The sequence below is a fragment of the Solea solea genome, chromosome 1 (genome assembly GCF_958295425.1).
Source record: "Solea solea chromosome 1, fSolSol10.1, whole genome shotgun sequence".
Lineage (NCBI taxonomy): Eukaryota > Metazoa > Chordata > Actinopteri > Pleuronectiformes > Soleidae > Solea > Solea solea.
Genome location: NC_081134.1, coordinates 9491402 through 9516819, shown reverse-complemented (window position 1 = coordinate 9516819; position 25418 = coordinate 9491402). Strand labels below are relative to the sequence as shown.

General features: G+C 40.7%; 2 protein-coding genes across 2 annotated transcripts; one reads left to right on the top strand and one right to left on the bottom strand.

Annotated features, from left to right (window-relative positions):
* Positions 1-1838: 1838 nt before the first annotated feature.
* Positions 1839-12146, top strand: pcyt1aa (phosphate cytidylyltransferase 1A, choline a). Its single transcript, XM_058623221.1, has 9 exons — positions 1839-2191; positions 4511-4627; positions 5054-5153; positions 5438-5554; positions 6069-6220; positions 6374-6452; positions 7820-7962; positions 8052-8240; positions 10005-12146. Exons 2-9 carry the CDS (start codon positions 4511-4513, stop codon positions 10227-10229), a joined length of 1122 nt encoding a protein of 373 aa, XP_058479204.1. The 5' UTR covers positions 1839-2191; the 3' UTR covers positions 10230-12146.
* Positions 12147-12513: 367 nt separating this feature from the next.
* On the bottom strand, positions 12514-25016 carry LOC131455538 (AP-2 complex subunit mu-A). The gene is made up of 12 exons (XM_058623233.1): positions 24685-25016; positions 22835-22956; positions 18978-19243; positions 18756-18838; positions 17926-17931; positions 17642-17777; positions 17375-17519; positions 16068-16187; positions 15713-15848; positions 15455-15552; positions 15159-15270; positions 12514-13672 (listed from the first exon to the last, which is right to left on the bottom strand). Exons 2-12 carry the CDS (start codon positions 22906-22908, stop codon positions 13538-13540), a joined length of 1311 nt encoding a protein of 436 aa, XP_058479216.1. The 5' UTR covers positions 22909-22956; positions 24685-25016; the 3' UTR covers positions 12514-13537.
* Positions 25017-25418: the final 402 nt, after the last annotated feature.

Genomic DNA, 25418 nt, shown 5'->3' with positions numbered 1-25418 from the left:
GTTGCAGCTGAATGCCCCTCACCTCATCCTTCCCTTCCAAGTGTGTCAAAACTCAACTGATGTTGAAAACATGGCTTTGTTGAAAATATGATTTGGCTCCTGAAGTAAACATATAAAAATCTCATGGGGGGGGGGGTTAGGGTTAGGGTTATGCATAAATGTGATTGTGCACTTAAAGTGAAGTTATTTTATCTTCAGGTTATGTCAAATAAAAGTCATTTCTAAATATAAATGTATACCTTTAAGGCGATAAAAGACTCAATTTAAAAGCTTCTTATCATAGGTTGTTTAACACTGTTTCACTGATATTTACTCTGTCAAAACCCTCCCGTGCCAAATGTTCATCTTGGTTTAGTCAGGTAATTATCACTTACCTCATCACATTCTCGTGTCATCATTTGTCCATCTAGTTTGCTTACTGTCCACATGTCCACTGTTTGTCTTTTCAACAGTGAAACAAATTCTATCCTTCAAAACCAGCAGGCGAGGCTGCGATCAAAGAGCAGAAGAAGGAGACAGGGAGTCTAAAGCTGTCCAGCCAGGTGGCTAATGGTGAGCATCTTACTGTAATTGCTCTGGGTATGTGACAAAAATGGAAGGGTAAGGGAACCTCTTAATGATATACACTTTTTTTTTTTACCTGAGACAAACAGCTGCAGTATGAATTAAGCAGAGAGTGCAAGCAGAGCAAAAACCCAAACAAAATCAGGATTCTGTTGCTCCTTTATATAACTTACTGTGTGAAGATATAGGGGGAACACATGGAAAACAAACACAGATCCCACCTTTATTCTGCAACAAAAGGGCTGTAAGGATTGCACATAAAATGTCTTACAGCGAACCAACAAACCCTCTTACTAAAAGCACTGTAAGTCAAGGATCTCTTTGACATAAAAACATTATTTAAATCATGTACAGAGCTAGAAACAAACAGCTTCAGAGCAGTGTCCAAGGGTTGCCTCAAATGAGGGAGGGAAACCATGAGCTAAAGAAAAATGCCATTGTTCAAAAAGGCTATAGTAAAGGCAACAACAAAACTTCCTTTTATTTCAACAAAAGGAGTAAATATATGGAACACCTGTAATGAAGAAATGAAATTACACCTAATCAGATCTTTAAAAACGACTTTATTTCAAGTCATACCTAGATCACGTTGGAGACCCTCAGGGTCACTTATGTAAACGCTGTGTCGCTGTGGTCATAAAGTGAAATTACACCTTACTGCAGGAAACAAGAGGATCCGCTCCAGAGACACGTCTTCCCTTGTGTAATTTTCTTGGAATAATGTGATGGTAAATCATTTGAATATAACTTCATTTCTGAGCTATTCTATTTTCAAAATAACCATTAATTTAATAAGTATTGTTGCTATATACTGTATATCATAATAACTGTAATCTATCTGTCTGTCTGTCTGTCTGCCTGCCTGCCTGCCTGCCTGTCTGTCTGTCTGTCTGTACCCTCAAAATAAGTTAACGAGGAATTATTGTAGTCTGAATATCTTTGGGATCTTTGTAGGTCATGATTTGTGGATGTGGCTATATGGTTTTTATTCCAAAACAAAAAAGGTGGAACAATGGCTTTGGAATTTCATGTTGCATGTGATGTTGCTCTGACAGAAAAACATCAATAAAAACAAAACATAAAAAATTACACTGGTGAATGTTGGGTTTTCCTTCACACTTTTTACAGTACTTTTGTGAATAAACTTTCCAAAGGACACAAGTAAAAGTGCCACGAGTCACACCCACACACTAGGCGGCAGCACCGAGCGAAACGATACAACAGCGGACTTGATCTGACGTCGAACGTTACGCCAGTTCCTTTAAGGTTGTCCAAGTTTTGTAGTTCCTGTGTTGTTGACCTGTCACCGTTGTAGTACAAGCTGTCAAGCTGTCACTGCTGCCAATTTGTTTGTCCTTCTGAAGGCTGCGGCTAGTACAGTTTAGCCGCGCGGCCAGCGACTACTTACAGGACCGTTTTTGTTGCTGTTCGCTAATGTGCGAGCTAACGGCTAAAGTCAAGTAACACTTCACTAACTTGACAGCTAACTAGCCAGCTAGCATTAGACGGTAGTTAGCAGCGTTAGCTACCTTTGCAGCAGGCGGTTCGCCAGGCTGTGGCACCAGGAGGAGAGGAAACCGCCCACACCTGCAAACAAAAACAGCCATTCCGGACAAAAGCGTAAACGGTAAGTGAGAACAAACTCAAAGCAACCGCCTCCACTCCTCAGGGTGGATAGCAGAATGGGTTTAACGCCCAGACAGTGTCTGGGAGCTGAGCTGCAGTGTCACCAGTTTAACTCGTATGTCAGCTGTTTCACTCACTAGTTTTACTTCTGCCGTTACTCCAAGCTTAATGCATTTTGTGCTGACGCAAGGAAACTTGAAGAATACTTCTGTCTGTTACTTTGACATATGTTGAGTGGCGGGTTAGCTCTTCTTTCTGTAAAAAACGTTGCTGTGTTCTAAGAGGGACGTCTTCTACTCTGCCCCTGAGAATGTTTTTTTTTTCTACACTCGTCGGTGTAACCCACCTAACGCCCATAACAGAAAAGCTTTAAAACATTGACTGTGTGCTCCAAATGTAGTATTTGCATTAACTGTTAAGTTATCGTTTAGAAACAATGGTGTTATACTGTTTGAGTTTCTTGTCTTTTATCATATCTGATAAAAAAAATTGACATTTAGGACATTGTGTACAATCGAGACCAGAACATGGTCCCAGTAACGAAACACCTGATTTCAGAATAGTAATTTAACTGTAAACACATTTGTCAGCTATGACTTGTTGAGGGATTCCATGTCTACATTATTTATACTCGTAACTGCAATATTCTACAACTACTATCAAGTATTCAACAATATGGTTAACCTGTAGCTACTTTGGTATTAATTGTTTGACAAACATATTAAGTATTGGTCTGTTGCTTAAAGTAGAAAATGTCCTCATTTGGTCTGGGAAATTGTAATTTGCGTTTTTATTTTACTTTTTTGTTTTTAGTACACAGTAAATTATTCCTGTAGACTATTTATTCCTGTCCGTTTCAGTTATGGTGACACGTGTGCTGTTGATGTAAATCTTCTCTGTCAGCCTGTGTGTGTGTGTGTGGTACGTATGGGAGCCCTGCAGGGAAGCTCAGCTGCTGTGGTGAGAAGGAGACAGCCAGGTGCTTGTACAAACGTCTTCTGTGGGATCAGATAGCTGTCACCATCATACCTATGTAATACCACGTCTGTCACTCATTATACTGAGTCACACTTTAATATTTAACACAGCAGCAAAAGGATTTAGGGAAGAAATGTTAAGGATAGACATTTTTAAGTTATTATATCCTCTCTGTTTAATGATCCGTGGGATCATTTTTGCTGGCATGGTGGAATGTGTGGAATGGGGCACAGCCTCACCCATAACACAAGAACTTGCTGTAATGGGATAGCAGCACTAGTTTCAATTTTTTTGCTGTAATATTAAAGATAGAATAGAAGTCACCATATTCTTGTGGACATATTTTTCTTTTTTTTAAATCAAGGATACAGCACATTTTTAGACAAGGCCAATTTTAAATATTGGCCAAAAACATGATCAAAAGTTTTGAATTGGTCAATTATCACGTTAAATGTCAGTAAGTAAAGATTGATTAAACAAATCTGAATGATAAATACCAAATCTTTGTTATATTGATACTGAAGAAAATTATATTGAGATATTGTTGTTAAATTATTGCCCTGTCCTAAATGAAATCCATTGTTTTTTAACTACTTGGAGTAATGAGTAGTTATCTAAGTAATTTTTATGTAAACAATTCCTAAAATGTAGTGGCCATGGCTTCCCCCATGTGAAAACCTACCTTTTCCTTGGGTTTTAGGATGTGAAACATCATGGTTTATATGGCTTTACATCCTAGACAAACAACGTTTAATCTGTTTTCTCTCGCACTTCTTGCAGTTCCTACAAAATATACCACTAAGTAAGATTATGTGCCCGAGTCACCTGAAATCAATCAGCTTCTGATATGAAACTACACCCAGTTCCAGTGAACTGCTGACTCTGGTTTACAGACATTCATCCCTGCTTCACCCAGTGTGATGTAAATTTGATCTGTCACCCATGACCTTTGGATAGACGATGGACCAGGACTCTGAAATGAAGGCTGGATTGGGTTAAAAAAAAAAAAAAATGTGGATGTTGTTTAGGGACAAAATGTTTTATGTTTAAACAGCTGGTGTTGGCTTAATCATGAGTTGACCCTTAATTGTATAGCAGAGAAATCTATTTTTCTTTCTTTTTTTTAAAATTTCAAAGCAACCCTGTGGTTCACTGTGTCCTCTTTCGGTTAATGGGTCAAAGCTGACTCTCGTCTCCTCACAGCTGTTCAGATTCACAGTCTGTCTGTACTGCATGCTATGTTATATGATGCATATTATTTTTATTATGTAACACAAAAGTCATATATATATATAGGTCTTGTGTGGTGTGTTTTACATGTTTGTCTCGGCCTTTGACCCAGATGGAGGCCCAAAGCTCGAGCGGGATGCTGTTAAACAGGAAGAGAAGAAGAGATGGCGAGAACAATGGCGAGACGGATGAGAGTGAGCGACTTTTGAAGATACCCAGATGTACTGTGGTGAGCCAGCTGACATTGAACAGCATATTTGTCCAGTGGTTCCTATAGGGGATACATGCCTGCAATTTACTCATACATTATCTGTGAATGTGTGGATGAACTTAATGACCTACATAGCTGCATACCAACAACTTGACAGTAGACATTTGAAATAATTCCAAGATTTTCTTGTATAATGTATTTAAACTGGGAAACAAACTGCAATTATTTAGTGGTTTTCTACCAATACTGACCATCTTGTTAGTGGTCAATGCACTCCACTTCCTGAGCCACAGCCACTTGAAATGTTATCAGCTATTGAAACAGCAGCAACACACTAAACTTGTCAAACCTCCTTTGCAGGGGTAAAAACTGTAAAATCAACTGTGTTGTTTTCTATTAAATAGTCAATAATATCTGTTAATTATCTTACTTTGGTTTCTTAAGGGATTGAAGCACCCTGCACCTTTTGCAGATGAACTGGAGCCAGCTGATGGTAAACCCTATGAGAGAGTGAGCATGGAGGAGGCCAAGAGAGGAACACCAGGTTAGTCAGATTATCTCTAGCTTTCATCTCTCGGCCATTGATGTGTCCTTTCCCCTTTTTCTTCTCATGTCTTATTAGGGGAGGGATAAAATGTCAGTTTGGTATAATATTATTGATGCCACCAAAGGCCATGTGTTGTGTATGGAATCATATTGTGTTACCCACCAATCCCCCCCCCATTTCTCTCACACATTCACATGTCTTCCTCTCAATATTATTACTTTTAATCACACATAACACATATAGACAAACAAATATTGTATATCTCGTCTTCCTCTGTCCAGCTAACAGACCAGTGCGGGTGTATGCAGATGGCATCTTTGACGTTTTCCACTCAGGTCACGCCAGAGCTCTCATGCAAGCTAAATGTCTCTTCCCAAATACACATCTCATTGTTGGAGGTAAGTATTAGTTTGTGTTAGTTAGATTATGGTAAACTAAAGTAAACTAAATAGACCGTCTTATGACAATTGGCCCGATTTAGATTGCTTATTGTGAATAGTGCAAGATAATGAAAGTTAATTGTTGGGTTACATCACCCGATGTTTTTACATGTGTTATGCATCTACCACTCTCAAACTGCGACGTCTCTGATAAGTGTTTCTGTTAAAATGAGCAGGATAAACGATATGTGATTTTCATTCTATCATAGTAAAAAATGGTAAGCTTAAGCTAGTGTTTTCCAATCATGGTCCTCGGGGACCCCTGCCCTGCATGTGTCAGATGTTGATGTTGCAGAGCTTGATGACGAGCTGATGGAGCAGATGAAAAAACAACATACGCTTTCCAGTGTCCTCCACTTTTTTCCCCTCCATCAGTAGCTTCAATACCTTCAGACTCACTGTTTTTCTCTATGGTTTCTTGGGTTACATTCTTTAAATGATCTATTCTGTAAATCTTTCTAACCATCCACAGTGTGCAGCGATGACCTGACACACAAATACAAGGGTTTCACAGTGATGAATGAGGATGAGCGCTATGATGCCGTCGCACATTGCCGCTATGTGGACGAAATCGTGCGAAACGCTCCCTGGACGTTAACGCCGGAGTTCCTCGCAAAGCATCGCGTGAGTAGATAATCGTTGTAAATGGTAATCGGTGACGCTAGCGACAAATTGTTTGAACAATAATGTAAAAGATTGAGTCAGCCTTTTCCTGATTCTTTGTTTGTAGATCTGAAACTACTGTGTGTGTGTTATATGTTGTAATGACCTCTCCAGATTGACTTTGTTGCCCATGACGACATCCCATATTCCTCAGCGGGCAGTGATGACGTCTACAAGCACATTAAAGATGCTGGTAAGTGCTTAAGTAGTGTTGTTGTATAGTAGTTAAGATCACACTAACTGAGATATGAGTATTTCAGCTGTTACTGTGTATTTACACAAATAATGTCCCATATTATGTTTCTGGCTAGCCAAAGTAGCCAAATAATACATTATAAAGTGCATTATTTGATTTCCTCTCTCTGCTGTAGTGGTGGGCAAAAAAATTGATACATCATAGTATCATGGGGACATTGTGTTGATAAGTGTACATGAAGTATCAATATTTATTAAGAGGAGCAGCACTGCTAAATCTCATCCTTCCACCCTCTCTGCCGTCTCTGACGTGGGAGCGTTCCACATCTAAACCCCAAAGTGAACGTTTAAACCGCACCATAAACCCAGGAACACAGCTCTTTGTTTCCGAACAGTGCTGTTATGGGGTTACTGAAGTGAGGGAGTTGCTGTGTCACGTTATGTTTAATAAATTCTTATGGAAACTAAAGATGTCAACACAGCAAAGTAAAAACCAGGTCAAAATAGCAGTATTTCGTTGCTCTTTGGGGGAAATACCAGGTGTTTTAATGCAAAGGTTGCTTTGACCAGTTAGAATCCTCCTCCTAGCACAGGTTTGGTGTAAAATTAAACAAAAATGTAAACCTAAAATGACCTAAAATATATCCTGTAGCACTGAGACAACAGTTACACTAATGGCAAAGCTCCAACACATGACCAGGAGGATATTTCCTTTACTAATTGGCATAAAAATATAATTTTTTTACTTTAATTTGAGTATATATTATGATATAATATCATAATATTGTGACATAGTTACCGTGATAATATTGTATCGTGAAGGCTCTGGTGGTTCTTATATGGTGTCACGCAAATGAATCCTCTGTGGTTTAGGTGAGCAAACTTTATAACAGATGACTTAGTGACATTTGCACACAGACAAACATGCAACTTCACATTGTGTCATCTTCAAAAAAAAAACCCTGGGGGCAGGGAGGGAGTAGCAGCTGTTATATCTGCGACGGTGACTTGCCATACTGGTTTCATATTAAAATAAAGCTTTTCCTTTCATTCACAGCAATGATTCATACAAATAAATGTTCTCAAATCCTCTGTAGAGTCTCTGTGTCAGAGACTGAGACAAGATTGTGAAAGAAATGTGTGCAAAAGTTGGTGATGTGGTAATTCCCGGGCACAGTTCACTGTTAGCGACTGCGTTCTACACACACATGGTGCAGCATAACAAGGCTGAAATGAAATGGATTTAGATTTGACAGATTCAATGCATGAAAGCAAGAGACAATTGTTTCTCCCGATACACGTTTGGCTTTGCTGCGCGTGTTCATCTGCACTCAGTGACCTCTTAACTAACGCTGTGTTTCTTAGGTATGTTTGCTCCCACTCAGCGGACGGAGGGCATTTCCACCTCTGACATCATCACACGCATCGTACGTGACTATGATGTGTATGTCAGACGCAACCTACAGAGAGGATACACAGCCAAGGAACTCAACGTCAGCTTCATCAATGTATGAAACACTGCTTTAATTTTCTCCTAGGGGGTAAGTAACATAGTCGTGTACATGGCACAAATGTATGCTGTCCCCACTCTCACCAGGAGAAGAAATATCACCTGCAGGAGAGAGTGGACAAGGTAAAGAGGAAGGTGCGTGACGTGGAGGAGAAGAGTAAGGAGTTTGTGCAGAAGGTGGAGGAGAAGAGCATCGACCTCATTCAGAAGTGGGAGGAGAAATCCAGGGAGTTCATTGGTAACTTCCTGCAGATGTTTGGCCCCGAGGGAGCTCTGGTGAGGATGTTGGTTTTGTTTTGGTCTTGATTCGCGCTGCCTGATTCAAACGGCGACAAATCCTTTGTTACATTGTTGACTGCCCGGGTCACACATTGCAATGCGGGAAGGAAGACTTGAATTGTGTGACAGGCAACACTCGGAAAACATTTGGCCTGTTGACTCTGAAGGTTTATGTCATGTTTAAGTTATAATTTGTGAAGTGATAACAGCACAGAAAGCAGGTTTTTCTTGACGTTATTGATCAATAATTTATTAATGACCCCAGTGCAACATGAGCAAAAGTAAAGTGACAGTTAGAGCTGGGAGTTATTTATGATTTTACATTCATTTGTTTTTCCACTCCCTAAAAAAAATATTATTTTTTTTGATTACCTGTTACGTATTTAATTTATACATTATTATTGAAAGTATTGTATGTAACTGCAGTACAGACATAAAATGTAGATCAGAGAGTATTAGTGTTGTTCAAAAACTGGTTATTTAAGTTAAGCAATTGTTTTGTAGTATTTGCTAATTTAAACAGTTCTATTTTCTCAGAGGGAGGATAAAAAAAAGAAAATGGGTATTAAGCATGTGTCATCTGCTGCTCAGGTTTCTAAAAATCAGCATATATGAAATTTAGGCAACAGTACCAAATAATGTAAATGGGGGACAGAGGGAGATGAGGTAGAGACAGAAGAGAGAGAGAGACCAGGAGCAGATACACAACAAATGTATCAAGTTTATACAGCCAATGATTACATGTTTATACCAATACAATGTAATTTATATAAGCAGCAGCACAGAGTGTTGATAAAATGATAGGGATAGCCTTGAAAACTGGATCTTGATCCTGCAACCTGCAAGATGAGGATACAGAGAGAGAGAGAAGGAAAGACACAAACTAGGGAGCGAAAGAGACAAGGTTAATGACATAAAAAATCATATTCATACCACATGAGTGAGAGAGTGAATGTGCGTGCACCACAGGAAAATCCCCCAGCAGTCTAGGTCTATAGCAGCATAACTAAGACATGGTCCAGGTTTCCCTGAACCAGCTCTAACTATAAGCTTTATCAAAAAGGAAAGTTTTAAGTCTAACTTTAAATACAGAGAGAGTGTCTCAGTGTCTGAGTTATTACCATCCCGTTAGTCTCTCTGAGGAAATGCCAGCGGAATTTGTACGCAGTGTTGCACCACTATGAACTACGGAAGCCCTAGGGTAGCAGTGAGGGAAGTGAAGGAGACATTGATTTTCATTAAAAATAAATCATTCCTAAACCATTAATTCATAAAAGTGATTAATCACACAGCTCTAGAGGCAGAGCTAATGAAGAAACATGACATGAGTTGGTCTCTTTCCTTGCTGTGTCATGTGATAGATGTTTTGAGTTTGCTGGCTCTGGAACGTCTGCCTGAAGGTAACGGATCATGTTCAGAAAACAATGTCTGTGACAGGTTTTCAGGATCCCTTTTAGTCAAAATAAGCTTCTTATATGTACTTTAGGCAAGGCCGGTGCTTTATGAAGGCTGCCATCTTGTGTCACCATGTTTCAATAGCAGCCTGAATGGGGAAAGTGAGGGTTACAATGTGCAGTCCCACCGTTTGATGTTGCCAGTTCTTACACACTGGAAAAAGATTTACACGTCATCACAAACCGGTGTTTAAAGTGGTGTGTGTGTGTGTTTTTTGTTTTATGTTTTAATTCTCAGCTCATCCTGTGTTTAAAACTTCTTGTCACATGTTATTTAAGTCTCTGTGACTCTGTCTCTTTTCCATAGAAACACATGCTGAAGGAAGGTAAAGGCCGCATGCTGCAGGCCATCAGCCCCAGGCACAGCCCCGACAGCAGCCCCACCCGCGAGGAGCGCTCCCCGTCTCCCACCTTCCGTCTCCCCTTCTTCACTAAGACCTCCCCTCCTCCGTCCCCTCTGCCCCAGCACAGCGGGGCCCGGGGATACCTCATCAGCGAGGACGATGACGACGAAGATGACGACGAAAACTAGAGCACGTTTGAATAGTTAGCGTTGTCAGTCCACAGTCAGGGCGACCAGTTAGCTGAGCTGTCGAGTAGTGTGGTTTCCATGGAGCTCCTGCTTTTTCTTCATCTCTTTTTTTTTTCTTCCAACTTTGATGTTTAGCACCTCAATGTCACATTAACTATAACGACGTCCAGTTTCTCCACTGCTCTTGTTTTTAACAGCCAATCATGTCACAACAGTTACCACTTGTCACTCATCTTTATCACGTACGTATAATGTTTGATTCTGTTCGTCTTTGACACTTAGGAATATCTGCAGGTGTTGCACTCTCTGCACTCTTCCATCTGAAGTGGTAGGGGTGGTGCAGAAGTTTTTGTTTTTCTCATGTGGGATAGCTCGCAGGATGATGGTCACTTATTGGAGCAGCACGTGTTGCCTTGGTGTGTGTGTGTGTGTGTGCGCGAGGTGACCTCATGTACACTGTTGAATGAATTTTGGGGGGGCAGGGGGCTGCAAATGTTCACATAACAGCAGCTTTTCCCTCAAGTTTCGCCTGTCTTGGGGCCCACGCGTGTCCGTGTGCATGTGATGTTTTTGCGTACAAGCTCTGCAGTGCTGCGGCATGTTTGAAATGTCTTCTGTCAACTTTCTCCATCAGTCAACAGTTCCAAGTTGGGCTTGACTTCACTGTGTAACGGTAATAAATCTGCTTGTGTTAAGTTTATATTTTTGTCGGTGGACAAGAGTCTTGCATTGAGAGTCGATTCAGACTGGATGACTTAAATGCAGCGTGAAATAGATTCTTAAAAGAATTGTAGGGACGACTTGGTTAAATGTTGATGTAGAAACACTTATTTTTGTAGATTTCATCATCCATCTCTTTATCCTATGTACATATCTCTTAATCATCCCTTATTGTCAGGCTGAGCAGAGGATCAACATGGGAATGGCTTGATTTTTCAAAAAAAAAAAAAAATGCACATCTGGGCCTTGGAAGTAAAACTTTTAATCTGATACACGTGATTGTGATACACTGTTGGGTTTTCAAGACAAAATAAGGAAGTCATTTGATTAGGCCTCTTCATCAGTAGCACATATACAGGCTAATATACATTTGTACAGATGTACTTTGGTTGCCTGGGCTGCACTGTGTTATATATGTGTGGGTGAAGGGTTCAGGTTTATGTATCAGTGGAAATCCAGATCAATGTTTTTTGTAGCTACCTCCTCATTCTCTTTCCTAAGATGAGCACAAAGTATGAGCATTATTTTTCCATTCTGAACAGAGCCATTGTTCCAGTACTGTCAGAGTACTCTGAAGTATGTGTGATTGGTCAAATATTGAATGAGATTTCCAGGCCTTGGTGTGTGTGTGTGTGTGTGCGCGCCCTGCATCTCCAGTGATAAGCATGTGTCGTGTCTCCTCTATAACAGGACGATGACGATCTGATGATGTAATGCAATACTGTTTGAAGACTCCAGTGTAACTGTTGACGATTGTCACATCAATCATGTCCAGGCTTGGTTTCTCAAAAGCACTGTTTGGGGTAAATTTGTCTTTGCTGCAGCAACAAAGACTTAAGTGGAAGGAGTTTCAACATTTAAAGTACAAAGCTGGAATAATTTGCTGAGGAAATCCAGCCTAGATTTTAATGCAAAGATACTTTTGGGAAGCCTCGCCTTGATTCTTGTGGAATCTGTCGTTTAAATCCATGTGAACGTCTGAGCGTGTCCATGTCAAGAGCTCCAGCTGGCAAAGACTTGAGTGGCAATGAAACCAGTGACTGCCACTACCACAAAGATAAACAATGTAAATGTTTTAACTGCAAGTGTTTTAATCCTGTATTATTTTACTCTTTGGGGTTATGTTTTGTTTTATGTCCTGAATGTCGAGGAAGAGGCAGGACAGGAAATAAGTATTAAAATATGTTGGCCAAAGCATTTCCTTCTCTCTTGTGGTTTACTGTAAGTTTACTGTAAGGTCTTTAGTGAACTGAGATTAAGGACCTCTTTTTCAAGGGAGTCCTGGCAAAGATAGGCAGCAACAAATACAAAACACTCAAGAGCTGCACAAGCAGAAAACAATCCAGATTAAAATTACAAGCACATTACTTGGGCACTTCTATTCACTTATCCTGTCAACACATTTGTTTGCCAGATTGAAAACTATGCTAACCCAAAATCAAATGCAACGTATATTACGCCCAAGATCCATTGTGTCTGCAGCTCCTCCGCCCTCATTTCAAACATCAAGAGGAAATGGTGAAACAATATCACCAAAATGAAAAACACAAGAGGGGAAGGTGGGTTTGGTTACACAGTCAGATTTTATTGGATAGAACAGTCACCAGGGTTACGAACATAAAGAAGTAGACAGCGACGAGGCAGACACCAGGGGGAGACCTCACCTCACTGCAAACACACACACACACTCCCAGGGCCTAATCTGTGAGTCACAATAGTGCGCCAAAGACGATATTAGTGCTTAAGAATCATGTAGGAAATCTGAGTCACAATGGGACCATGATCAAACCTCTAAAACTGTTTGGAATGTTCCTCTGGCTTTTAATTTGACTTTTACCCTCTTGGTGCCGGTTAAAGCAAGAGTGGAAACAGGAAAGACATGACAACACTCTGCAAAACACACAACATCTCAGTCATTGTGGATTCTTTCTCTGTCCTAATCCAAACTCTAAATGACCCCCACCCCCGAACCTCCCCCACAAAAATACACGGGTCAAATATCAGTCAATGTGCAACACAATAAGACAATGCAGCTCAATTCGAAGGGTCCACTCTAACTGACAAAGAAGTTCAAGAACTACATCAGAATTCATAAAGCACAAACAGCAGCTACACATCATCTTTACCAGGGATTTTACTCTACGACACGTGGGATTCTAAAGTAACTGCACAGTCGATGGTTGACTGATAACAATGGAAAAAACAACAGAGCAACCCAGAAGACACCAGAGGTGTCTCGTCCTGACCTCTCCCCCTGGTCCCCCCCTGCATCACCTGTCTTTTTCTTTCTGACACCAGGTGGCTTACAGGTTTACTCATCACTACAAGATATATACGATACAATGGCTCACATTTTGCATATATCTGTGCATTATACCATATTTATTTTTTTTAGGATGTAAATTCAATCTCCAACACCTAGTTAGAAGGGGTGTGAGGGAGGAAGGGAGGGAGGGTGTATGAGAGAAGCTATAAGGGTTGAGGGGAGGGGAGAGGAAGAGAGAGACAAGGAGGAGGAAGTGGATGGAGAAAAACAGGATAGATGGGAGAAGAGTGGTCAGCTCACTGCTGCAGGGCTGGGGTGAGTTTCAGCAGCGCGTTTCGTAGATGCCGGAGCGGCCAATGTACCGCACCCATTTGATGACGTCGTGGTCACTGTAGTTCAGCTTGGACTCAAACACCTTCAAGTAGCGCACCTTCAGTCCAGAGGGCGCAAAAGGGACCTGCAGAGACAGGAGGAGGAGGGTCAGGGCGTGTCGGGGCATGCTGGGAAATGTAGGCCGTACGAGATTGCTGGCATGAAAAATAAGTAAACAGGCTCTGAGCAGGAAGTCGGACTGTGGGAAACAAATTCAATTAGACAATCTGATTTAAGGCTGCCGTGATTGATTATTAATCAATTACTGAATGAATCATACATTTTTTTTTCAATAATCAATTAAAAGATGAAGTCATTCAAACTTTAGTTTGTGAACAAAAGACAAGGTTTGAGAAACACTCAAACATTTTATGGACCACACAACTTTATCTCTTGCTGCAGCCCCAGTCTGATTAGTCAATGTTGAAAAAACTATTTTTTCCATATTATAACAATTCAATACATATTAAGAACAAACTTTAAGACAACTCATATGCTATACAAAGTGTTTGTGTGTGGGCTTGAGAGGACAGTGGGCAGAAGCCAGGTCTTCATAGGAATTAACCAGACTTCTTCTAGATCTCAGCAAAAGAAAAATCTCCATTTGTGTTTCCATTTCACTGCTGTTAGGGCAATATTGGGAATTACTTCTCTGAGATGAACAGTAGGTGGCGCAAACATCCACGTCTCCATAGTAGGTGCAACTTGATTAATGAAAAAAGGGGAAAAACCCCTGGCCTGCATGTTCTTTTTTTTTTTATCTGCTCCAACACACCTGATTCAAATGATCAGCTCGTTATCAAGCTGTGTAACAGCCTGATAATTAACCTTTAATTTGAATCAGGTGTGTTGGAGCAGGGCAGGGGGTCCCTGAGGAAACACTGCATTAAAAGGTGGAAGATTATTTTCTGGAGCATTTGTTTTTTCTGTATTGCCTATGCACCTATCCCACTTCATACACTTACTCAGAAGACAACACCAGAGCTTATACTAGTTTGCTATGCCAGTTGCTATGGCAGAAAAGACGCCAACAACAGGTGTTGGTCGTAAACAAAAGACGTTTTTTTTTGGAAAGCTACTGCCAAGAAAAAGGCCGATAGTGAATATCAGTGCAGCGTTTGAATGGTGGAGACAGCTGAAATCCCAGACCGGGCTACAAAGTGATGACATTGGTGGCTCTGTTTCTACTGGACAGGTAGGTTAACTTTATGTCTTTGTGAACTTTTGCTGTTTTCCACAAAAAGTTAGTGATGGTGCTCGTGAATCTGTGTTCGCTGTGCGTTCCTTTGCTAAGGAGGCGTAGCTTCGGAAGGAATTTTGAATTCAAAACGTAACCTGCTCAAACAGTTTTTCCAGGATCTCCAACCCTACCTTTAAATGAGGAGAGCATTCACAATGCCTGCACGTCACGTGATTTCTAAATGTCGTCCTTTAAATCAATCAATCTGATTCCATTGTACTTCACATTTCCCTTTTAACTGTGCTTCAAGATTTATATGCAAATCAAAAGCATGTAAAACAGGCTGATGGAAGCCACTGAGGAGAATATTACACTATTAATGTATTCTGACCTCAAAGTTCATAGAGATGGGAGGCCTGGCCCATTTCTTCTTGTCGTTGGTGGGCAGCAGCTCGATCTCAGCGCTGATCTGAGATTCTTTCATCCCGGCCATGCGTTTGATCCTAAACACACACACACACACAAAAAGAAACAAGGGCAATGTTTAAAAAAGAAAACGGGACAGTCTGTGCCAGGAACAAGTTCAACAAACAAGCAAAGGAGAAGCGGGAGTTATTCATTAACGTGATACAGAACATTCCAGAGTCTGTATGTATTTCATAAACCATGAGCAGAGCTACAACTCACTTCCACACGATGGCGTTCTCACTGGCCTTGTATTTGGCTTTTCCCTTCATACAAATCACCTGCACTCCACTGGTGTTAAGGGGTGTTGGGATACGCACCTGTGGATTTGAGAATGGGGGGGAAAAAACAACAAGACACAGTTGCAAAAAGGGCTTCAAAGCATCTCTGATTACAATTTAGTCGTGGTTATTCACGTAGTCATACGGGGAAACTTTGTTTTTCTTTTTTTTGCGGCGCTTAGAGCACTTTGTTCCTCACCTCGATCTTCTGAGCCAGCAGAGAGGGTTTGAAGTTAGACTTAATGACCACCTTAACCTCCAGTTTAGTGCGACCCACCTCACGGACCAGAGGGATAACTCTGAAGGGCAGGATGATGTCCTTAGTGGTGCGATACCTGATGAAAGAGACAAAACGAACGCATGAATAAATACAAATACATGCATACCCAAACGATTAATTCACCTGATTTTATTCCATAATTCCAAAAATTAGGCACTTTCAAACCAAATCTAAGGTTCAAGGGTTTAATTTCACATGTACAAACCCTGACCTCACTCACTTCCCACCCCATTCTGCCACACAATGACAGGATCTCAACCGTCCATTCACTGACCTCATGAGTTCATACTCTCCATCAGGGGGGATGAAGCTGATGCTGCGCTCCGAGTCAAACTTACTGAGGCGCACGCACTGATGGAAAGTGCAGTCGTCGATGGCGATGGACTGCTTCCCGCTGCAGCAGAGAGAACACAGCAGGAAAAGGGTGCGTTAGTCGTCTGGTTTGTCGTTAAATCAAATACTTAAAAAAATATAAAAATAATAATGATACTCTAACTTCAAATGATAAAACTACTGCTATCCCTCAGCTACTACCCATGATTAGAAAAGGAGCATTAACACAAATGACAAAACCCATGGTAGCAAGACGTGCTCTACTGATGTTAATATTAAAAAAGAAAAGAAAAGAAAATACAGTCTCCGTTAGGTGTTTGTGTAAAAGGTTAATAGTCGAGCAGGTATGTGTAGGAAAAACAAAACAACCAACTATTCTACCACAAAAGGGCAACATCCACTGGGATGACCTGTATCAAAGTGTGTGGGCATGAGTGCATGACATGTTAATGTTCTTGACAGCATAGACAGGACAAGAGTGTGTGTGTGTGTGTGTTTGTGTAAGTGAATGGGTGTGTGTGTTGAGTTGACAAAGGGTGGACACTTGTCAGTACAGTACCTTCCTCCCCCTAAATCACTGAGGTACAGCACATAGAAAAGGAAGAGAGGGAAAGAAAGGAGAGATGCACCCAAAGGAAAGAAAAAATTAAAAAAATAAATTATAAAGCCTGTACTGTTAAGTTGACAACAATCAAACAGATGAGAACACACACACACAGGGTGGCGTCTTAAATTTTTGTACAATTCATTTTCTCGTCACAGTATAAAGCACCACTCTAAACACAGAAGGTAAGAAATGCATTTAAAAAGGTCCAGTGTACAACATTTAGGGAGGATTTATTGTCAAAAATGTATTAACTCCCCTTATGCATCACTGCTTTCAAATAAAAATCAATTGGTTTGTGTAGCCTTAGAACAACATTGTGTATGTACTTAAGGTAAAAGATCCCAGTTTAAAGCGAGAGCTTACAACACAAATGATGAATTGTTTTGCTCGCATAAACTAATGAAGACAGAGAGAGTAGGAGAGTTTAGATATTTGTGTTTACAAGAGTGTTTACACCCTTTATAGTGTGCAAAAGACACACTTGGGAAATAAAGGGTAAGCAAAAGGGTGCATTTGTCGCACTCTGCAGTCTCATCTTACACACTGGACCGTTAAATGATTTTCAGCCTCGTCGACAAAATATGGTGGATTTTACTTTATCAGCTTGTTGAGGCTGCTGAACCTAATATGTTGTGTCTCACCTCTTCCCTGCGTCATCGGATGCTCCTCCCTTGCCCTGTTTGTCAATGACAATCTTGTCATTCATGCCGAATTTACACTCAGGCATTCCACTCAAGTAGCTCTTCATCACTACTCTTCCAGACACATGAGCACTCAGGACCTGACCTGAGAGGAGAGAGGGGAAAAAAATAATACAGTTAAATTAGTCTTAGAATAAAGTCCAAGATCCAGATGTAATTAAAAAAAAAAACCCCAGCAACATTTAAATTTCCGTCATATGAACAGACCTTGTGGTGACATCAGCAGGTTGACACTCTCCAGTACGTCCAGGAAAAGTTCATTGCGGCGATACTTGATGCCCTCGCGTCGCCAGCCGATCTGCCCCGTCACCTGGCTGGTGATCTGAGACTGCTCCTCTTTTGTCTGACGGGGGAGAGAAAAAAGAAGAGAAACTGTATCACGGCTACAAAAGAAGTGGGTGAAAAGGCCGACAAAAGAAATATGAAGGTGAGAGAGAGGGTTAAAAAAGAAATGTCCTGGTCTAGAATATCAGTGTGTTATTGTGTCTTACCTGGTGCTGAAATATGAAGCGCCCAAGACCACAGTTTAAGGAAAGAATGAGGGAAAGAAAGAATATTACATTTTAATTCATCATAAAATAACCATAATTTGCATCGATAATTTAAGTTCTGGACACCTGAATACATATACATGTATAAACACACATTTTGTATAAATTTGTATCCTTGTGCACTCAGGAGGCATACATTTGTTATTTCGATATAATACCACCGACTGTGTTCACACATGTAACGCATCACAGGGTCATTTTTGTTTGATCTAAGTTTAATGCATTTGACGTGCAATTTCCAGAAGCCTTGTGCATTTCTACCAGAAAAGACAGAAGGAGCAGCTATTTTTATACACCATCAAACATGGCACAAAGTTAGTCAGATTGTAAATAAAAGTAGAAGTGTGGTAGAGCTCCAGCTGACATTACAGCACAACTTTTCTATGAAATATTCCAAATTGCACGTCTGTAGCGACGTTGTGTCTATCACTCCACATTCATCAGCACGTCTGATGCACATCACGTGTGTTTGCATCAACTTGGGTGAAGTTTGTTCACCACAAATTTGAATCACATTGCGTGTGAACATACAGTAAGGTATCACTAGTAGGTACACAAAGTAGGTACACAAAGTAGGTACACAAACGACCACCTCAAAATGGTGAAATTTAATGCTTTCAACAAAAATTAGACAAAAAAAAGAAAAAGGAGTAATTTATCAGACAATTTCAATTTTAGCAAGGTGTAACCACTAAGGTGGATTGAATAATCAACTGTCGGTCAACATAACATGTCCTCATGGGATCAGAGTCCACGCTTGTCTTACTGACCTGTCCCTTAATGCCCTGTTGGGTGATGAAGGTCTTCAACGCTCCAGTCTCGGAGTTCTGAGGGTAGCCGAAGTCCAGGATCTCTGTTGGGAACAAAGGCAATCACAAACACTCGCCAAGTGAGACATTACAATATGTTACATAACTCAAACTCACACACTTAGAACCTGGAACAACTCAAACCAGAATTATTCCTGATTAAATGTGAACATAATTTCCTACCGTCCAGCAGCTCATAGATGAGCACAAAGTTGTTCTTGATGTTCTCCTCGCTGATCTTGCCGAAATAGGCCGTCATGACGTCACACATCTTATAAAGGAACTCGAACACCATGGCAGCGTTGACATTCTGCTTAGTGACTGCCGCCAACCAAATGTTGGAGCGCTTGACATGGAAGAAGCTGGTGCGGGCGATGTTGGTCACCGGCGATCGAACCTGCTGCCTGGCGTGAATCACGTTCACGCGGAATGCGTCCACTGCATTACGTCTGGGATGTGAGGTGGGAGGGGATGGACAGAGGCGGGGGAGGTGGGGGGGGGGACAAGAAAGAGAAAGGGGAGTTGACAGAATTATTTCACATTTACAAAACGTCATGAGACTGTTGTGGACACCGACCCACCCTAGGCTGTGTCATTTTGTCAAAATTACATATCCAATGATGAAGCACAGGACTCAAAATACTAATCTCTTCAGATCTACACAGTTCCATTCACTTAAATAAGTATTTATCAAAACAATATCTAACCAACTGAGACAGGACATGGTGATTTTCTGCATTTTGAGAAAGAAAAAAAGATGTTTTGTGTAAATTGTGATAATTGTATGGGTAGAGAGAAACCTCAGAGTTGAGGTTGACACCCAAGCAACAACACCATCATTAAGTGGACCCCCCCCCCCCACAGGAAAAAACAACATATAAACAAGTTTGTAATCCTGCCATTTTATTCGGATTACCTTTCATTTTTTTGAAAAGTGTAAAAGCACATTTGAATTACAAATAAATTCAGTTTGACTGAAAAGCAACAAGACAAAAAACACCTCAACTTATTGCCACAATGTGTTGGTTAAACTCAGCCCTGATTAAGGTGGATTTAGAAATAGCAGGGCTTAGTGCCGAAGATACAGCACGTTCTGACAAGAACACGAAAAATAAATCCTGCGAAACGCCTGAGAACATGTACAGTTCCAGGCGCAAAGTAAAAAACTATCTCAACGACTATAGCTACCTTTTATTCTGACTTATACTACAATTCATCCTCAATCAGCGTACAAGAACATGTACTTGAATACTTTTTATGACTTCCTATATTATGAATTATCATTTCTAATACTGCTATAATACTTATTTTATTCATGGAATGAGGACGAATAAACAGACAAGACAGAAACAGCCAACAGCCTCCTTCGTGGATAATACATACTGGATGATTCAAGTAAAGGAATTCAAGATAGTGATTACTCGGCATCTTTTAGGAGAAGCTGGGAGTCTAGGAGGCTGCCATGATGTTTGTCTGGCCCGTTATGATAAGCTGCAAATACTAGATTCTAAATAACGTAAAAAAAAAAAGGGACCCCATCAAATAAACTTGAAATGCTCTAAAATATCTAACAAGAGAATCACAATAGAAACAAAACTAAGTTGACAGTTGTCTTCCATGCTCAGACTACATGCTTAGTGGGTTGCTAGAGGGCAACAATATTTACTGAGGAGCTCTCGTAGTGGCAGAACTAACTGGCTTTGACAGGTTGGACTCTTGTATTTCAGTAGCCGGGGAGTTAATCTGAGGATGAGGCAGGTGTCTCATGCTTAGAGGAAGTTACAGAGCAGTGTGGAATCCATGGGCATGCACCGTTGGGGTTTAGGGGGTTTATTGATCAGTGGCCATGAGAGGGGAAGGGTCATGCTTGATACACTGGAGCGTCTCTTACCTATTCCTACAGGGGCCGACATGGACAGATGGAGGGAAATGGTGATACAGAGGATAGAGAGGAAACACGGATGAAGTAAAGGGGGAGGAGACAAAAATGCACAAGAGACATTTTCGTGCATCATGTACAAAGACAGAGTGAATAACATGGCGTTTATTATGATGCTATTTTGTAACTGAATGTGCTGAGGTATGGTTAGCAGCGTTATATTGCACCATGTCGTCTTCTATTCACAATGGCATATCAAGAGGATTGTAATTAATTTATACCACTCAATAACAACTCAACTACCTCTAGGGGACACGGTCTTAACTGTGCATATCACACCTGCCAGTGCAACACTATATAGAGCACATACACTGCAGACAATGGAGCAACATAATGTGCCTGTTTCACCCTGCAGTGCTGCAGCAACAGAGAGGATCACCATAGGAGATCACAGTGGAAATGTTTCGACAAGAACAAGAAATGTATGGACTTTTTGTTTTTCTACTAAACTTAATGCAAAAACTCTTGAGCCACTGTCTCAACAGCAGTGCAAAAGAATGACAGTGTGAATGAAAAGCATGAGACGTTCCTTATTTTGCGTTGTTTGGCAAAATCAGCTGTTATTATGAAGGCATGAATTTAATTTCTGTTAACTAGATCAGTCAGAGCACTTTGCGCCAAGACTGACGAGACATGCAGCTGTACTGGGAGGAGCAGTGATTAAAACTTAAGCAACCACAAATACATTTCACTGCCTAGAAACAAGTCAAAAGAGGGAAGGGATATCCTTGTGTGCGAAAGCTTCAGGCCCTGTATTCATCAAATTCAAACTGAATGGCTTCTCAGTGGCTCCGACTGCTGCTGCAACAAATAAGCAGCTCTTACATCCTGTACATACCTTATCTGCATCTGTGTTAACCGTACATCTAATCGCAAAACAACAGGTACGCAAAGACATTTGAAATAAAACGCATGAAAATTCTTTGAGGACCTGCTCCCGAAACACCCTACACACCCCAAACTGCGTCAAACTGTGTAAACATTTGAGCAAAAGGAAGAGATGGCTCTGGCAAACTTCCTACTCTGACCTCAATACAAACACTGGATGTTACTGGGTTCCTGCAAGACAGTTGGGGGTGTTTGATCTAAGCAAGGAGAGCAGATAATTCCACATTATGAACAAGACACAGGAAGGCGAGCTGTTTATCTCACCGACCATGAGAAAGTCAGAGTTTCACAATTCTATCCAACAACTATCCGAGTCGTACCAGCTGATATGAAACCTAAACCTTTCACATGTTTAGAAACAAACCTTGACTGACATCTTCATGTCATGGCTATACCGATTTTGCACTGGAAAATGTTTTCCTATGTCAACTATGTTTCACTTAAATAAACTTAACAAATAACTTTCAAGCAGGTAATTGTCCATTTTCCCACCCTTCTATGGCAGAATTACGAAATGGACATAATTTAGGCCTTCACATTATTTGCAGTTTTGTTGTGTATTTCACTCTTAGCATTGATAAAAAAACCTAACAATCCAAGATAAAGACAAGATGCATGCATACTACTTACCCATTAATGATCATTTTCAGGATTACATTGTGCAGGCACTAAGGTTTTCCAGAGAGTTGCAATGTGAGTGAATGAATGAATTAACACATTCAATCCAGTGCGGCAATGACAGAACTCATTTGATGCGTGAGTTTTGTTGAGTCATGTTTTATTTCAAGATGGTCTTCAAAACAGCCATGCTTCTTTACTTTTTTTTTATAAAAAAATAAGGCATTTACAACATTTGTTAAATACCCCCACAAGTTTTTGAAAGAAGACACAAAATTAAAAGATTCAGTTGCCCATGATGTGTGTGTTTTCTCCACACTGTTGTGTTTTATATCATTACTGATGTCTCTTCTTTAAACAGGTGTGATTTATGCATTTATATGTCTAATGGTTTGTGGTCTATTGGTGATATTCGCAATACGTTACTATCACAGTACTAAATTTAACCTTAAACGTTTCAGCTCAGAATAGGGACATAATCCTTTTTCATCCCTTCAGGATCAACCGCAAACTGTCCACCACAACCAGATCAGGGTCTCCTCACAGACCTATGACCTCAAAAATTTTGCAGCAGCTTTGTCTCTGTGAAACATACCCTATGTCATCTCGGTAGACCCGGGAGATGAGGACCTCCCCCTTGTGGTTGTAGATAAACAGTCCTCCAATCATTGTGGCTGTTTCTCAGTCCCAACTGGCCATGGTGAAACCAAACCCCGCCTGGGAGAGATAGAAATGGAGCAAGAGATTGGAGAGGAAGGAAATGGGGAAAGGAAAAGGGGGTGACAGAAGTGAAAGCAGTGAAAAGTGAGGGAGTGACCAACAGTACAGGGAAGCGTTTGTCCCTCACATCCGCTTTTTCTGTCTTTCTCTGTTCCACACAACCACACACACTCCACTTTATTGCCATTTGACTATACCCTGCAGCTGCCCCTCTGTGGTGACTTATTTATGTTAACATGCATGTAGATACACACATCACTCCAATGTAGGCCACAGCTGCAATGATTCATGATTAATATTCAACTGCTAAATGAACTGCCCACTCTTTTGATAACCAATCAACAATTTACATGTTTTTAACGCATTAAATCCAAGAAGTGTCTTATATTTGAATGACTTACTTATCTAAAAGAAATAACTCAATATCTGGTCTGTGGACAAAAACACCCCATTTAAGGAGGTCATAGTTCAGGAGTCTTGGAAAAAGTGACCAACATTTTATGGACTAAGAAACTAATAATTTTATCGACATAACCATCAGTTGTGAAAAGAATCTTTGGTTAAAGGCCGGTCTAAAAAGACACATGAAGCACCAGTGACAGTTCCTTGTTTTGCGCCAAAGTAAGTAAAGTAAGATTAACAGCAGATTAGCAGTCATCAGTTTTAAGAAGGATGCCAACAGGAAATCTGTGACTTTTACTGGGTTGCATTTCACTGACAGATGCTGTTTAAATCAAAATACACGAATCACGAAAATCTATAATTACCACCTGTTCACAAGTAAACTCGTCTTCTCGAATAAAAAAAATTACCCAACCCATCTGTGACGGGCCTGGACAAAAAAAAATCATTGGAATTTGCCTCCATTCAAGAAAGACGCTTCTGGAAAACCAGGGGATGAAGGACACTCTTGAAATCTCTCGACGTTTGGGGACATGGCATGTTCTACACACGGAGCTCAGAGGAATTTACGCAGCACAAATATGTGCCCAAGATGTAATAAAATAATTCCCCCAAAGAAAGACATCGCGTTGTCGCCATCATTTAAATCGAGTGTAAAGACCTGAGCGGGTCCAACCGTCCTTATATTGGCTGGAGTCAAGATGTCTGCTCAGCCGGGCCATTTCTTAGCATTCATACATTTTTCATATATTCTCATTTGACCCTCACTGTTGGGATAAATGTTTGCTTGAGATTGTTTGAATGGCCACACGGTTGATGCAGGTCTGACCTTCAGCTATCAAATGATGGAGAATGCACCGAATGAGAGATGGTTAGCTAAATTAGCTTACATTAGCAGACTAGCTGGGCTGTGATGTTCTGATAACGAGCGTCGAACTGGGTGCATTAAGACTTCCGGTGAAAAGAAAAAAAAATAGAACTCGATAGCATAATACACCAGTAATTACTTATTATCACTATTAACTTTCAAAGTACAAATGTAGAATTTGTGAATCGAATTTTTTCACCGATTAATTTGTTCAGATATGCTAAAATGACATGCCGTGTGCTTTAATTGTGAAGGGAATTCATTTTCACATATCCGGTTTCTCGTTTGCCATCTCTGCTAACTTAACATTAGCTAGCGGAGCAGAAGCTAATGTTGCTAATATTAGCACCGCCGAGGATCGAAGCGGCTTTACGGGCTCTCCCCTTTACAATTTACCCCAATTTATTTCACGATTTTGACGACAAAACACTTAACATGTCGACGATTAAACTTACCCTACTTCTCTCAAACGCCACCAGTCTCGGTTCCCCGTTTGGCCTTGGGAACAGCTTCAGTAAGGATCCCAGTTCACTCACACACCCGCTAATACCGCTCCTTCCTCCCGGTCCTCAGATAGCTGTCAGCTGACCCGTCGTCCTTACGCACAGCCGTTCCGCCGTGACAGGAAAAGGCGCGGCTGGAGCGATGTGTAAACCGCACCCAGGCCTTGTTATGATAAGCAGTGGACTAACCACTAAAGCAGTTAGTGAATTATCATTTGATTCAGTGCAGTTCATTAAAAGTTATTATGGGTGTAATGGCTACACGGGGCGGCACAATAGTCGTGTTACCGCCAGCCTTTGTGAAAAATTAACTCGGGAGCATGATGGCATGCATCCAGTTTGCATATTTAAAGGGATAGTTCCGTTTTAAAGTAGGTCCGTAAAGAACTTATGCAGAATCATTATTTTACAGAAAACAGACAGTATTCGGCATTGTTAATGTTAAGAAAAGGAGAGCCTGAACACGGTTTACACCTAGATTTGATGTGAACACGGACAGTAGAGAAACGTGTTATAGAAGCCCCAACTGGAATAAGTCATTAACTCGTCATGCCCCTTTCTCAGGGACTTTGTCATTTTTTTTTTTTCTGCAACAGTGCAGAATGTTTGTGTTACACTTCTATGGGTTGATGTCTGATATCATGGATAACCACTTAAAGTGTTTCAAATATAGCAAACATTGAGAA